This window comes from Oncorhynchus kisutch, linkage group LG10 (genome assembly GCF_002021735.2).
Source record: "Oncorhynchus kisutch isolate 150728-3 linkage group LG10, Okis_V2, whole genome shotgun sequence".
Lineage (NCBI taxonomy): Eukaryota > Metazoa > Chordata > Actinopteri > Salmoniformes > Salmonidae > Oncorhynchus > Oncorhynchus kisutch.
Window position 1 is genome coordinate 11,024,005 of NC_034183.2, and position 16,133 is coordinate 11,040,137.

At 41.2% G+C, this 16,133-nt stretch overlaps 1 protein-coding gene across 2 annotated transcripts; it reads right to left on the reverse strand.

Annotated features, from left to right (window-relative positions):
- Nucleotides 1-1,854: 1,854 nt before the first annotated feature.
- LOC109897745 (40S ribosomal protein S13-like) lies at nt 1,855-13,079 on the reverse strand. 2 transcript variants are annotated; one of them, XM_031833052.1, is made up of 8 exons: nt 12,970-13,071; nt 12,323-12,472; nt 10,840-10,918; nt 8,091-8,260; nt 6,124-6,224; nt 4,808-5,609; nt 3,127-4,457; nt 1,855-2,516 (listed from the first exon to the last, which is right to left on the reverse strand). In XM_031833052.1, exons 6-8 carry the CDS (start codon nt 4,989-4,991, stop codon nt 2,274-2,276), a joined length of 1,758 nt encoding a protein of 585 aa, XP_031688912.1. In that variant the 5' UTR covers nt 4,992-5,609; nt 6,124-6,224; nt 8,091-8,260; nt 10,840-10,918; nt 12,323-12,472; nt 12,970-13,071; the 3' UTR covers nt 1,855-2,273. The 2 variants fall into 2 exon arrangements, with proteins under 2 accessions (XP_031688912.1, XP_020347878.1); XM_020492289.2 differs by lacking the exons at nt 1,855-2,516; nt 3,127-4,457 and having other exon boundaries at nt 5,536-5,609; nt 12,424-12,472; nt 12,970-13,079.
- Nucleotides 13,080-16,133: the final 3,054 nt, after the last annotated feature.

Below are 16,133 nucleotides of genomic sequence, written 5' to 3' on the forward strand. Positions count from 1 at the left end.
TTAACCCCATTGTTGGTGTTAATAACCAGAGTTGAACCAAAACCACTACCATCAACATATTTCCCAGCATGCTCTATTGTACGTTGATTTTTAGAGATGTTTGTTCCAATATCTATGGTTTTGCATGTACATCGTTTGATTAATTAATCTTGTACAACTCAAACATAAATAACATACATTTTTCTAAACTAATCAAATATGTTACTTGGACTTACTGCACCCATTATTGAAATGGTTGTACCAGTTTAGATGGTTTAGGTAGTCTCATAACATAATATTCCCAAAAGTTTAGTGATGTGCATTTTAAAAGTATTTTGGATGAGTTGCATCATTTGACTCGGCTCATCATTAACCACATAAAACAGTAGTAGGATCTAACTTGTAATTCTATGACAAGATCCATGACATTGAAAAGCTCTAATGTAATGCCCAAAAAGTCAGCTACAATTGTGTCAGATCATGACATGCACGATCAAATACATTTTTACATTGCCAAATGATTAGATAGCCTGCAAAAAAATATATATATATTTTTTTATGTACTGCAAAAATAAGCGTGGACCAGAATGAAGCGCTCTTCCCTCTATTTACCGTTTCTGCAGTGGGGATTCACAATCTTCAGATAATTAATTTGTAACTTTTTTGCAGATAATGGTTGTTTGAAACTCAAAAAGCAATAGTAGCCGTATGGAAATCAGGGATCCGAATGAACGGCTCTTTTACCGATGCGATTCGGTTCCCAACGTTCACCAAAAAGAGCCCCTCAAAGTCTTATTCGTTCGCGAACAATCCATCACTGCTTCTCAGCCCGGCAGTCACTGCTTCTCAACCCGGCAGTCACTGCTTCCCAACCCGGCAGTCACTGCTTCCCAACCCGGCAGTCACTGCTTCCCAACCCGGCAGTCACTGCTTCCCAACCCGGCAGTCACTGCTTAACCAACCCGGCAGTCACTGCTTCCCAACCCGGCAGTCACTGCTTCTCAACCCGGCAGTCACTGCTTAACAACCCGGCAGTCACTGCTTAACCCGGCAGTCACTGCTTCCCAACCCGGCAGTCACTGCTTCCCAACCCAGCAGTCACAGAGGTCCTGAATCCAGGCTGCTGGTGAATAAAAACAAACATATTGGATATCCCCTCGGGCCTGATTCCAATAGGAATTACACATTTTGTAAGCCATCATAATGCAACTTGTACACCTGAAAACCATCAGTTTCAGGCCACTGTATAAAGGCAAAACTAGGCTCTCAAATAAGGCCACATTACTTGCATTGCATTTAAGAATTTAATTTGAATAATAACATATTTGCTTAGGATCTCACTTGGTGAATGGCACAGGACTGAACATGTGTGAATGAATGTAACTAAGTCTCTGTCACTAACACATAGTCATGGTGGGGTAAATACAACTTAATTGTGGCAAGGTCCTCTGGGAAATACGCAAATAAGGCTTTACACAAACCAATCATTTACTTTAAACACTGGGAAATTTGCCGTGTATCTAACGTTTGCTGTTATAGCTAGAATGTTGAAATATGGTTGAGTCACAAGTCATCAAAAACATGACTTGAATCCAAGTCTAGTCCCAGTGCTGGTACTACAACAGCTTTCCAGTAAAATAATCACGCCAACAGAATGTATCCTGATTCTTCACGTAGCTGACATGTAAAAGCAGATGCTTAGTTGTGTCTTTTCCAAAGTCCTAATCGTGTTAAAGTCAAGATTCAGTCTTTTGAACGTTACACTGCTCAGAGATGCACAGAATCTATATAGCATTCAAAGTGGGTGAATCCTTCCTATAACCTGCTTAGGAACATTCAGAATGTGTTAAGATGAATATAGACAGTCCATTATGATTATGGTGTGAAAAAAGGTTTTATTTATTAACTACAGTATGATCACAAATACCATCTGCTAATAATAATAATAAATAGAGTTCTAAATACACCACATACTTGGATTAGCATGAATATTTCAAAACTGATACAATTCAAACACTTCAAACATTCACAATAAAAACAAGCTCCATAGGGCATGAATAAATTACATAGCTGGATCAATGAGTAAGGCATACAAAAGTACATTACATACAAGATTAAAAACTATAATAAATATAAAATCAGTGCAACAGTCACTTGAGTGTTTTGAGGTACAGTGTGGGTAACATTTGATGCCAAATCCTATTGGCCTAGGACCACCTTTGTTCTAATGGACCTAAAAACATGTGTTGCATTGCAACCAGTCAAAAGTCTAATAGAAAATTATGGAGAAACATTTATGTTCGGAGCACTTGGACCAGAGGAGTGGCTGATGTTGAAATGCTAAGCAGATTGGCCCAGATCTTCTCTCTGTGAGACTGACTGAAGCAGTAGTCAATGGTCTGCTCTGCTTCCTGGATCCTCCTTCGGAACCGGCCTCGGTCTCGGGCTAGCTCCTCCCAGGGTCCTTTGCGAGACACATGCCTAGCGAAGGGCCAGGTACGCATCACGTGGACCTGAACAAGAGGTGAGAACCGCACCTAAAACATACAAAACAGGTGTCAGAGTCAGATAAGGTCTTCTTCAATCGCACATTATTGTAGTTAAGAATATAACAGAATGGGCATCTTTAGTTCCATTTAAATATTCTAATCCAGTTGTGTTAAAAAGAGCATTTGACTGGAGTGTCAGACTGACTCGCACAACACCAATTAACTGGAAATAAACTCTCTGCTGACTCGTATCACATGACAGGGTTAGTCATGACAACCTCTGTTGTTGCTAACCAACCATAAACAAGGGCTTGGGTGAGTGCTTATGAGGCAGAAGTGTCATATTGACTGACCTCACCATAAACAATACTATAAGTGACATGACCTATTAGTAATCACATACATTGGTTGTTAATACCAAGTTTTTCTGAGTAAATTAGTGGTTCTACCATTCAGTTCCTAATATTCAAGTAGTGTGAACTGGATTTCTTGTGTGTTCATTGTTTAGCTAATATGTCAAGTTTGAGCTATAAATAGCCCATGTTTAGTTGTGTATGTTTATATGGAGGATGTGATAGTGGTACATCATGTTTAAGGTGGTAACACTAGAACTAGGACTATAGACTGAGGGATGTAGAACACTGAGAACTATAATAACCTTTTTTAGAGGATGGATGTCCTTGTCTTCCTGTGTTACTTTAGCTTCAGGTCTCCTCCAGGGCACCAGTGTAGTAGCTGGGTGGCAATGCTGCTTCCGCGGTCTCTTGGGTAGACAAGGCTTTGTGGGCCTGGTTGTTTGGGGTTTTTTGGTCCCCCTCTGCTTAGCCTGGCCGAGTGGTGTCTCTGTGGGGCAGCTATGTGGAGTAAGTGGGTCTTTAGTGCTGAAGGCAGGTGGTTCTGTGGTTTTCGGGGATCTCTGGAAGCAGGCACGGAAGTTCAGAGGGTGGTAAAGGTCGTCGTTTTGGGAGAGGGACATCCATAGATGCTGCTCCTCATCATCCTCAGAAGAGGAATGGCCCACACTCTCCCTCTCTGTGTCAGAAGAACATGAGGTCATGACTGAGGCCCCTTCAGCCTCCTGGAAGTGTGTAAGTGTTTTGTCTGTGTGAGGGACTGAGCTGACTACAGATGCCGTGAAGCACAGGGGGTTATATGGGTCGGTGGGGCTGGTGAAGAGCTCCCAGAGCCTCTCACTCTCCTCTTTGTCCAGGTCTGCGCACGAACCTTCAGAACTGCCCCAGCTGCTTTCACTATCTGAACGGCTGCTCCAGAAGTTCACGCCACCGCAGGTCTCTTGAAGTTCTTCTCCGGGCCTGCTGGATAAGTTACATTCGAGGCGGCTCCCAACACAATCTTCATTTTTTCCTTCCCCCATATTGGAGCAGCTTGAAATGCAGGCGGAGAAAGATAGAGGGTTGTAGGGGTCGCTGGAGATGGACAAGGACTCCCAAAGTGCTTTATTGTCCTCGCTGTCAAACTCACCCATGTTTCGGTCAGCCTCCTTTCCCCAGTTAAGATCCATATCATCTTCAGTGGTGTCATGTTTGGGTTTGAAGCCAAACACTTTCTCCTTGTTCTTGCAACACATTTCATCTGAGCTGGAGCTGCTGTCAGTGCTGCTCATAAACAGGTTCCAGTCACCTGGAAAGCCAAGTTTCCAGCTGGGGTGGAGTCCAAGGCAAAGTCCATCTTCGCTATCCATTGTGGCGCGGGACACGAAGTCGTCCACCAATCCGCAGCACAGCTCCTCAGCTCGTAGGCTGGACAGAAGGGACCCTGCGTGGGGATTCCCAGAGAAAGAATCACCCACGTCCCCACAGAAATTCGATAGGGGGTTAGAGCCAGCAAGCATGACACTTTCTTCACTGTCAAACAATGAGGAGAAGAGGAAGGAGTCAGCTGGATTTGATGCCGTGGTCATGTGCTGGACGTGTTGACCAGTTTCATCGGTGATTCTCAGGTGAACTTCAAACCTGAACATTTGGAAAACTGTTAAAAAGAACAAAACAAAAAGATTAGGCTCACAATAAATTCACAAAAAATTTGCCCTCTTTTTGCCTGATTAAACCAGACTATGGATTTAACAATTAACAAAAATATGACAATATTATGGCAACAGTAGTTCCAAATCCGGCATGTGTTACTTTGTAACGTCACTAGTACATTCTGTCCGTGTTCTAAAACGTAAGCCACCGGTATATTGTTACGAACGATAGTACAGCAGGGTTTAGAAACTGGGTCTGTTGTACTGTAACAAAACACAAGTTAGCAGTCTGACCAGGACCACATTAACCACACATACAAAATAAACACTGGAGGTTTCTGTTACATCAAATTACCTGCCAAGAAGCTGTAGTAAATGACATGGACCAACACCCGTAGTTGTTCCCACAGTACGGTCAGTACGTGCTTGGTCCACGGTAGAAGCGCCATACCCCCGTCGCCAAACCTCTCCATCGCAGTTCGATGAGAACCCTTCCTAAAATCAACACTTGATGCCATTTTTTCTTGAGCGATGTCCATGATCCTAGGAATTATCCTCACGTATTCTGATATTCCTCGTCCAAAACAAATAGATTATTCTCCGTCGTCAGTTGTCGTACTATACGAAAAGGCTTCATTTTCACCAGAATGTATTTCTTTCCACTTATATAAAATCTCAAATGTTGATTAGTGGCGCCATATTTCCAGTCGTTCTTGTTGTAGCTAGAGTAGAGTGAATGTCAAATGATTGCAACACTGCCCTACTATAAACAAGTCGTGTCGTCATAACATGATGTGATTGGACAAACAAGTCGTGTCGTAAAAACATGTGATTGGACCAAGTAAGTGTCAGTTACACCCAAGTACCCCATTGTAGACACTGCCTCTGTTTTAGTGACGCACTGAAAGTGCCCGTAAATTCCCGCTTACCCCTTTCGGTCAGTGTGAATTTAAATTGAAGACCGCACAATAACAAAGACAGCTTTCACTATCCATTTCATGCCGAAGTGTTATTCAATGGTGGGCTTCATAAAGCCAAACAAACTATTCTCAAACATTTCCTCTTCAAATAAAGACAAATTAATATTTGAATCCAAATTCTTTATTTCTCCAAAACGTGATGATTATGCCACCAGAGCAGAAGCTGTTGACGACTCACTGTAGAACAGAAAGATGGAAATGATTAGAAATAGGAAAACACAAGTCTACTTTTATAAACCAAAAGTTTAACACAAAACAACCATGAGGAAAATACATAACTGCTTTGCATTTCAATACCCAACATTAATCCAGGAAACCACACTTTCATTTCAAGGCTTTACTTTAAAATCCTAAATAATTACTCACTTTCTAATAATTTATATCTGATCCCAGATCAGTCTGAATAAGCCTATGTGAATCAAATGAATAGAGTACTGGAAATCCCAGGAACTAAACCATTGGTTGGAGTGTTTATACAATACTGTTTGAAGGTGACTGGAAGAGTTGACACAGTGCAGCCACTCTGCTAATTGACCTCCAAAGTTCCTCTGGCACAAAATATATCTCATCTCTTACAGAGCAGGACTGTGAATTGTGCAGGATGAATGGCATAGACAGTGGCTTGATACAGTAATATAATGTGATTTATCAGGGGTAAAACATTTCCCTGACAGAGGTTTTGGGTACATACTACTTCCAGTTGGGAGCAACTACTCTCCTGGTCTTATAGTAACGGGCCAGCCTGTGGATCCTGCTCTCGGTGAGGATCAGGCGGAACTTGGCATCCTTGTCCTGCAAAGAATACCGGTACAGATATTAGCATATCTAGAAACAAAAATCTTGACAATCGATTCTTGAAGAGTGTGAACATGACTCCTCCCCACATGCAGTACAAAAACACCCAGCCAAGAAGGGAGTGTGCAGTCCATGATATGGCTCAAAATAGGCTGTAAGCAACATACTATATATCTATATATATCTAGAAACACACACACAAAAGTATGTGGACACCCTTTCATTTTAGTGGATTCAGCCACAACCGTTGCTGACAGGTGTATAAAATTAAGCACACAGCCATGCAATCTCCACAGACAAACATTGGCAGTAAATTGGCCTTACTGGAGAGCTCAGTGACTTTCAACGTGGCACCATCATAGGATACCACCTTTCCAACAAGTTAGTTCATAACATTTTTGCCCTATTCGAGCTACCCGGTCGACTGTAAGCTCACAAAAATCGTCTGTCCTCAGTTGCAACACTCACTAACAAGTTCCAAACTGCCTCTGGAATCATCAGCAGCACAATAACGGTTCATCGGGAGCTTCGTATAATGCGTTTCCATGGTCGAGCAGCCGCACACAAGCCTACGATCATGCGCAATGCCAAGAGTTGGCTGAAGTGGTGTAAAGCTCGCCGCCATTGGACACTGGAGCAGTGGAAAAGCGTTGCCTGGAGTGATGAATCACGCGTCTCCATCTGGAAGTTTGATGGATGAATCTGGGTTTGGCGGATGCCAGGAGAACCCTACCTGCTCAAATGTATAGTGCCAACTGTAAAGTTTGGTGGAGGAGGAATAATGGTCTGAGGCTGTTTTTCCATGGTTTGGGCTAGGCCCCTTAGTTCCAGTGTAGGGAAATATTAACGCTACAGCATACAATGACATTCTAGATGATTCTTTGCTTCTAACTTTGTGGCAACAATTTGGGGAAGGCCCTTTCCTGTATCAGCATGACAATGCCCCTGTGCACAAAGAGAGTTCCATACAGAAATGGTTTGTCGAGATTGGTGTGGAAGAACTTTACTGTCCTGCACAGAACCCTGACCTCAACCCCATCAAACACCTTTGGGATGAATTGGAACGCCCAATCGACCAACATCAGTGCCCAACCTTACTAATGCTTGAGGCTGAATGGAAGCAAGTCCCCGCAGCGACGTTCCAATAACTAGGGCAGAATGTTCTAGTGACCAACTTCATATTAATGCTCATGATTTTGGAATTAGATATTTGACAAGCAAGTGTCCACATACACTACATGAACAAAAGTATCTTGTGACAGAAAAACATGTTTACATCGGTTGGCCTACTTTGCCAATTGTGAGATGGGGGTCACGTCGACTATCGGATGTTAGAGTAGCTAGCTAGTGCAGCACACAATATTTGGTTCAGAGAAATAATAATGTATAAAATACATTACAGTAACCTGGGTTGTTTATTAGACTCGTAATGGGGGAAATCGTGGAAATTGTGTGTGTAATGAACGCAACACATGCATTCTGGTTCTTTCAAAAACCTGCTTGACATCTGGATACATGTCTTGTGTAGCTCATTCCCAAAAATGTGTCCCTTTTCTCTTCCATAGAGGTAGGCAAGAGCACCATCTAGTAGTTTCTACCCCATAACGTTCACTTCTATCAGATCGATGGAGTGACTTGAGGGCTTGAAGGGACAGCTATCTGAATACAATGCAGCTTAAGTAAAAAGAAACCTCCAAACCCTTGTAGTAAAAACTGATCGGTCATGACTAGATTTCACCCATCAAATCAAACTTTTTCAAATACAACAAGTGTAGACCTTACTGTGAAATCAAGCCATATTAAGAGCAGCCATTAGCCTACAAGGAAGGACACTTTTTTTAAATGTTATGTGAGCCTGCTCACCTTTCGGTTCCTCTCCAGATGCTTCCTGACAGCCACAGCCTTCTTGATGAGGTGATACAGGTCCTCTGGGAGGTCTGGGGCCAGGCCCTTGGTCTTGAGGATCCTCAAAATCTTGTTGCCGGTGACAAAGCGCACCTGGGCCACACCGTGGGAGTCCCTTAAAATGACACCTGGACACAGAGGGGGAGGAACGAAAGGTCAGAGTCAACTGGACAGTCAAGAGAAATTACCTATATCAAGGCTGGATGCCTGTCTGGCATAACAATGGCGTCTGCCTATGAAGAAACGGACAGACACCGGAGCTAGCCAAAATCCAGCTTAACAACAAATAGATATTAATCGCTCTCATTCATGGACTGTCTGCTAGAGGAACATTTTTGCTGTTTACTAACATGAATACTTAGTATTGATAGATTTTATATTGAACAAAAATATAAAAACGCAACATGCATGTTTCATGAGATGCCATTATTATTAATTTGTGCACAATGCTGATTAAACAGCATGATCATTACAGGTGCACCTTGTGCTGGGGACAATAAAATGCCACTAAAATGTGCAGTTAACACAATGCCACAGATGTCTCAAGTTTTGAGGTAGTGTGCAATTGGCAAGCTGACTGCAGAGCTGCTGCCAGAGAATTGAATAATAAATTCTCTACCACAAGCTGCCTCCAACATCATTTTAGAGAATTATGCAGTACATCCAACCAGAGACTACATGTAACCATGCCAGCTAAAGACCTTCACATCCAGCTTCTTCACTTGTGGGATCATGAGACCAGCCACCCAGAAAGCTAATAAAATTGTGGCTTTGCACAACTGAATAATTTAGTTACAAATCGTCAGGAACGGACTCAAGGAAGCTTATCTGTGTGCTCGTCATCCACACTGACTGCAGTTTGGCGTCGTAACAGACTTCAGTGGACAAATGCTCACCTTCGATGGCCACTGGCATGCGGGAGAAGTGTGCTCTTCATGGACGAATCCCGTTTCAACTGTACCAGGAAGATGGCAGACTGCGTGTATGGAGTCATGTGGGCGAGTGGTTTGCAGATGTCAATGATTGAACAGAGTGCCCCATGGTGGTGGTGGGGTTATGGTATGGGCAGGCATGTGCTATGGACAACGAACATAATTGTATTTTATCGACGGCAATTTGAACGCAGCGATACCGCGATGAGATCCTGAGGCCCATTGTCGTGCCATTCATCCCCCGCCACCACTTCAGTTCAGCACGATAATACATGGCCTCATGTCGCAAGGATCTGTACACAATTCCTGGAAGTTGAAAATGTCCCATTCCTGCACTCACCTGACATGTCAAACATTGAGCATGTGTGGGATGCCCTGGATCGACATGTACGATGGCATGTTGTAGTTCCCGCCAATATCCAGCACCTTCGTAGATCCATTGAAGAAGAGTGCTACAACATTCCACAGGCCAGAATCAACATCCCGATCAACTATGTGACGGAGACTGGTTTTCTGATCCAGGCATCTGTGACCAACAGATGCATATCTGAATATTCCCAGTTAAGTGAAATCCATATAAAAGGACCTAATGAGTTTATTTAAATTGACTGTAATATGAATTGTAAGTTGTTGCGTTTATATTTTTGTTCAGTGTATTTGCTAGTAATTAATTATTATTTTTTAAAACATGACAGGGATATCACAAAAAAGTCTGACGTATTTCCAGTGTGGTCCCAGAACTGGATTAGACCGGTTTTCTTTTAATGAGTCCCATAGCGCGGCGCACGTTGGCCCAGCGTCGCCCGGGTTTGGCCGTCATTGTAAATAAGAATTTGTTCTTAACTGACTTGCCTAGTTAAATACAGGTAAAAAAGAAATATATATATATATATATATATATATATATATATATATTTGTAACTACGTTATGGTCAACATGGGCTTTGAGTTGATGTGATCATTTGTTCCACTCAACAGCGCAGGTATATAAAAAGGTTTTTAGATACTCTTGAATATATTAAGAGTCTCTGGTGCTGTATTGGTAGACATCTCTAATATAAGTCAAATAATAATAGTACCTGGGGGCTGAGTCTATAGATAATAACTCTATACAACAGACAAAGCTGAGTTAATATGACAATTCTCTACAGATAACCAGCCTAGCTGATATTCAGTTAAAGACCCACTATGTAGAAACAATATATTGTGACAATATAAGCAAGTATAGTGTTGAGAATCATTGTACCATCGAAATCGCTGTGAAATATATTTTCCATTACGAAAAATATTGTATTTTCAGCGGTTTGAAGCCAATTTACAAAACCAAAGGACTCTGAATAGAAATTGCGCACTTGGAACCAATCTACTGCTTCTTAAGACTTGCTTTCAATGACAGATCTGTAACTTATTTCTATATGAATTTGGTCATGTCCCCCAAAAAGTTACATACTGCAGCTTTAAGAGTGATTAACACAATGCTTAGCATATTTATACATTTCCCCTTTCTGTATGCATAATTTCCAGTGTTCTTACTATAAGTTGCTCAGGATAAGAGCGTCTGCTAAATGACTTGAACGTAAATGTTTAGAGAACATTTTGTACAATCTAATTAGAATATAAATCACCTGTCTCCAAGAGCCCAGTTAGACATTATGTAATTCTGTGCTGGAGGTGTTCTCCTTGAATTAAACCAGATTGATAATATCAATACAAAAATCAATGACAGCTCTACTTATGTGTTAATTCCTATTACACTGTGGAGTACTTAACCTTACCAATCTGAGAGGGGGTCAATCCCTTTTTGGCTAGCTTGAAGATCTGTTCCTTGACATCATCAGAGGCCAGCTTCAGCCACTGGAAGAGAAGACCATAAGAGTATTACGGCCCGATGATCACCTCACACAACCCAAACTCAAAACGGATAGGAAAATGTTCCTCAATCCAGGACTTGAGTCGGAAAAGGCTATTCCCGATTATGCGTCAACTCAAAGAGGCAAATCAAATGTAGCAAAATACATTTAGTTTATTCATAAAAAACAGCTTTCCATCTCCAAGCTAATGCTAAAGCAGGCCAATGGAATCCAAAGTGTGACGCATATTGTTGGGATGAAAAGCTGCCGTAGGAGTCTTGGAATACAATGGGCAGGCCGCTTTAGCATTAGCTACCTAGCTAACAGTTGGAATGCTGCGTTTTTTTAAAAGAACTAGGCATATTTTTTATACTTTATTTGCCGCTTTTTGTTGCACTGTTCTAAAGCATTTTGCAACAATGTGCGACTATTGAATAACCCCCGGGACTGAGGAACCTTTTCATATCCATTTGGAGTCAGTGTCCAGCGAGCAGATCAGGAAATGACAACAGTAACACCTAGCCACACTAACCAGGTATGTGGTGTTCGCACACACGGTTACATATTGCTGTTGGCTACATACTCACCAAATACAGAAGCATTTCAACCCAACTTAACTTGTCGATACTTCATTCTAGTTTTGGAAAGTGGCTTAAACTCCTGTGGCTAGCCGCCCATGATAACCAGGCAGTCAGGCAGTAATTTCATTTATTTTTTTGCACCATGCACAAATTACATTTGAGTAATTTAGCAGATGGGCTTATCCAGAGTGACTTACAAAAGCAATTCGAGTTAAGTGCCTTGCTCAAGGGCACAATGACAGATCTTTCACCTAGTCGGGTCAGAGATTCCAACCAGCAACCTTTCGGTTTCTGGCCTAACACTTAACCGCTAGACTACCTGCTGCCCCCCCCCCCCCCCCCAAAACCATACTGCCATCGTCTTTCCCAAATATCATCTTGTTTGATCAAGAGGAGTAGGTAACGACTCATAATCCAAGCAGCACTGTGACATGCAGTACTTTGGGTTGGACTCATTTGTGACACACCATAGCGAAACGTTGTCACAGAAAACACTTTGCAACTTGACATAAAAGCGGTTGAGTTCCGTTATGTTCTTAAACAGTAGTTGAGGTTAATCTGCATCGCTCTGCTGCCCTGCTTCAAAATAATTAACTGCCACGAAACAGAACTAAAACCCTTTTAAGTCATGTTTCAAAGCAATTGGAGTAAACGGTTTCCATTGTAAAACGTTATGCTACGGTGTGCCACGAATGAATACACCCACCTTGATCTATGAGAAGAGATCGAAGAGAGATCAGATGGCGAGAATTCAGAAAGTATCGCCAAGTTCAAATCTGATTAAATTGGACTGCAACAGGTAGGTGTCCAGTCACCTTCTTACTTACCCGTCTTATGTAGATAGTAGACACTAGTTGCCTACATCCACTGGTATAGTAAACAGCAGACCAATATTGACCCAACAATATTGATGAACCGTTATACTTACAGTGGGGACACTTCGCCTGTACGGCAACGCCGACTGGGACAAGCCCTTTCTGCAACAATAATTATATTAAATGTATAAGTAAACTGTGACTATAAAAAAAGTTGCAAAAAAGTTGAGTGCGGTGCAATTCATTGGCTACAAAATAAATGAACCAACTGACGTGGCAATAGCGAGATAGCTAAATCTGTCAAATACTAACTAACCAATGGCTCTATTTTAGACAATATGACAAAAAAAAATGTAACCAGGGCGTAGGCCTGACTAACTAATTTATAAACCAGTGATAAAAATTGCGTTGTGGATCCTTTAGCTTGTCGACTTCACATCCGACATGATTATGAAAGCAGTGAAGTTTGTTGGCTAACTAACATTAGCTAGCGGCAACTAGCTTATTGCTGGGTAGCTTGTTCAAATCAATTATTTGGAACTGGGGAAATTTCGACGTTTCAATGTGGATGTCATGTGTACACAATATATTCCCATTGTATAAATGGTAAATACATGTCATTTAGAAAAACACTTTAGTACGTAGAAAATAAAGCTTACCCTGGAGCATGCATGCGACCCATAATGGCGCTAGAGGAAGAGAGGACTTCCAGCCGACTGAAAAGACGACTTTGTGTCTGTGTGGGGAAATGACGTCAGATGTTCTTGAGTAGATAGCCACAATCCTGAATTTCATAACAGATCTTGGATTTCCAAGTAAAAATATGTTGCATTTAGGGACATATTTCAAATATTTATTTTTGTCAATAACGACAACAAAAAAACACGGTGTTCTTACAACCCTTCCATAAGTTTATACAACTGTAACCCCTGGCTTTTTATCCTTGTTTTTTTTATATATATTTTTTTAGGAACTTTAACTTTTGAAAGTCAATTCTTGTGATTTAAAAAAAAAATATATATTTTTACTTTTAATGCTATTTTATGTTTTTTTTTCATAAAAATATACATGTAGTGATGTCTTACGTTAAAAAATATATATAATTTTTAAAAAAACGTTACATTTTTGTATTCCTGCATTTCTTTCTCAGCTAAATGAACCGCAGCACCACAACTTGTTTAGCTGTAAAGCTGAGGGATGGAGCTGGAGGTATATCCACTCTCAAATCAACCCTATTTTTGGTCAGATGAGTAGTATAATTTTATTTTGGGGCTGTAATATGGAAAGAATGCTTGTCTATCTATACTCAACAAAAATATAAACAACATGTTTCATGAGCTGAAATAAAAGATCCCAGACATTTCCCATAAGCCAAAAAGGCTTACTTCTCTCAAATGTTGTGCACAAATTTGTTTTATATCCCTGTTATTGAGCATTTCACCTTTCCCAAGATATTGCATCCACCTGGCAGGTGTGGCATATCAAGAAGCTGATTAAACAGCATGAGTATTACACATGTGCACCTTGTGCTGGGGTCAATAAAAGGCCACTCTAAAATGCACAGTTTTGTCACACAACAAAATGCCACAGATGTCTCGAGGGAGCATGCGATTGACATGCTGACTGCAGGAATGTCCAGCAGAACGGTTGCCAGAGAATTTGTTAATTTCACTACCATAAGCCGCCTCCAACGTCGTTTTAGATAATTTGTCAGTACGTCCAACCGGCCTCACAACCGCAGATCACGTGTAACCACGCCAGTCCAGGAATTCCACATCCAGCTTCTTCACATCCGGGATTGTCTGAGACCAGCCACCGGACAGCTGATCCAACTGTGGGTTCGCACAAACTGTCAGAAACCAGCTCAGGGAAGCTCATCAGATTTCTGTACACAATTCCTGGAAGCTGAAAATGGCCTGCATACTCACCAGACATGTTGCCACCCATTGAGCATGTTTGGGATACTCTGGAATGAAGGGTACAACAGCGTGTTTCAGTTCCCTCCAATATCCAGCAACTTTGCACAGCCATTGAAGGAGTGGGAAAACATTCCACAGGCCACAATCAACATCAGGGTCAACTCTATGTGAAGGAGATATGAGGCAAATGGTGGTCACAGCAGATACTGGATTTCTTATCCACGCCGCTACTTAAAAAAGGGAAGGTATCTGTGACTAACAGATGCATTTCTTTATTCCCAGTCATGTGAAATCCATAGCTTTGGACCTAAGGAATTTATTTCAGTTGACTTTCCTTATAAATCTTAAATGGTTGCATATTGCATTTATATTTTTGTTCAGTTTAATAAAATGTTTTAGGCCAGTGGGCCTGTCTAATTTAGGTTTTTACTGCAAAATGATAATTGTCTGGCTAATAATGGGGGCAGAGGAAAGAAAATGGTCCGATGTGTTAAATGCCAGGGCCTATTTCTGATCCCAGTCTGCCCGACTCCAATGCATTACATTGATTGATTGGAGTCATTGAATCCCTCTTGGATTACCTGAGGGGAATTGATCAAAGCTTTAAACAATTGACTGGAGTAAATTGTATCCAAAAACAATTGATCCTTGATTGCAATACAGTTTTGAAAACCTTGAACACTCAAATATAATTTAAAGAATTTGACAAATACAAAAAGGTACACTTACTGTTAGCTGTTTTAGCACCGATTTCCACTGAGGTTTTGTGGAACAGCTTCGAGCCAACATTTTTTCTGAGTTCCCTCCCAAGTTTCCATAGTTAAGGTAAATGTGCCATGCAAAAAAATACCTCTGTGGGAATCTGTTAAAAACGACACACATTAAGGCTGCAATTAGACAGGCAGGACTATAATGCGCTGTGGTTAACGCTTCGAATGAGAACCCAAGGGTTGCCTGGCCCTTTGGATCCCCAAGAGATAATCAGGTGCATTGAAATATTAGCCCAACTTTGCAGGCGTTAAAGAAATGGCTGAAAATACAGGGGGCGCAGATCAGGGTGCTTATATGAGAATTCATCGAGTGGGTAACCCTACCATCCGTTCTATTGGCCAACGTGCAATCACTGGAGAATAAACTGGATGAGCTCCGTTCAAGACTATCTTACCAACGGGACAATAAAAACTGTAATATCTTGTGTGTCACAGAGTTGTGGCTGAACGACAACACGGATGATATACATCATCAGGACAGAACAGCTACATCCGGTAAGACGAGGGGTGGGGGTGTGTGTCTACTTGCAAATAACAGGTGGTGCGCGATGTCTAATATTAAATTAGTCTTGGTGTATTGCACGCCTGAGGTAGAGTACCTCAAGATAAGCTGTAGATCACACTGTATATTTTTCGTAGCCATCTATTTACCACCACAAACCGACGGTGGCACTAAGACAGCACTCAAGGAGCGGTATAAGCAAACAAGAAAATGCTCATCAATCAACAAGATAATTGAAAAAAAAGTTGTAAAAAACGCTTATTTTATTTCATAATATACACCATTTAAAACAGCCAAACTTTCTTCACAACAGTATTCAGTTAGTAAGAGACAGACATTCAGTAAATACTAGGATTAGTTTGTGCACCATCTATATATTATCCAGACAGAAAAGAAAATAGGCAAAATAACATTTAGATTTAGAGCAATAAAGAAATGTAATAATTTATCTGAGCAAACCAGAAACCTTTCAATATATAAATTCAAACAAATACATCGGAAAGTCGGGCTGGACTATGGTAGATAGATTGATTCTTTATCTTTTTAGACTGTTAAGAGTATTTATCTGGTCAATATGCCCGTGTATTATGTCTGTTTGTAACAGTGTGTTATGTCAAAATGTGATCGTATTA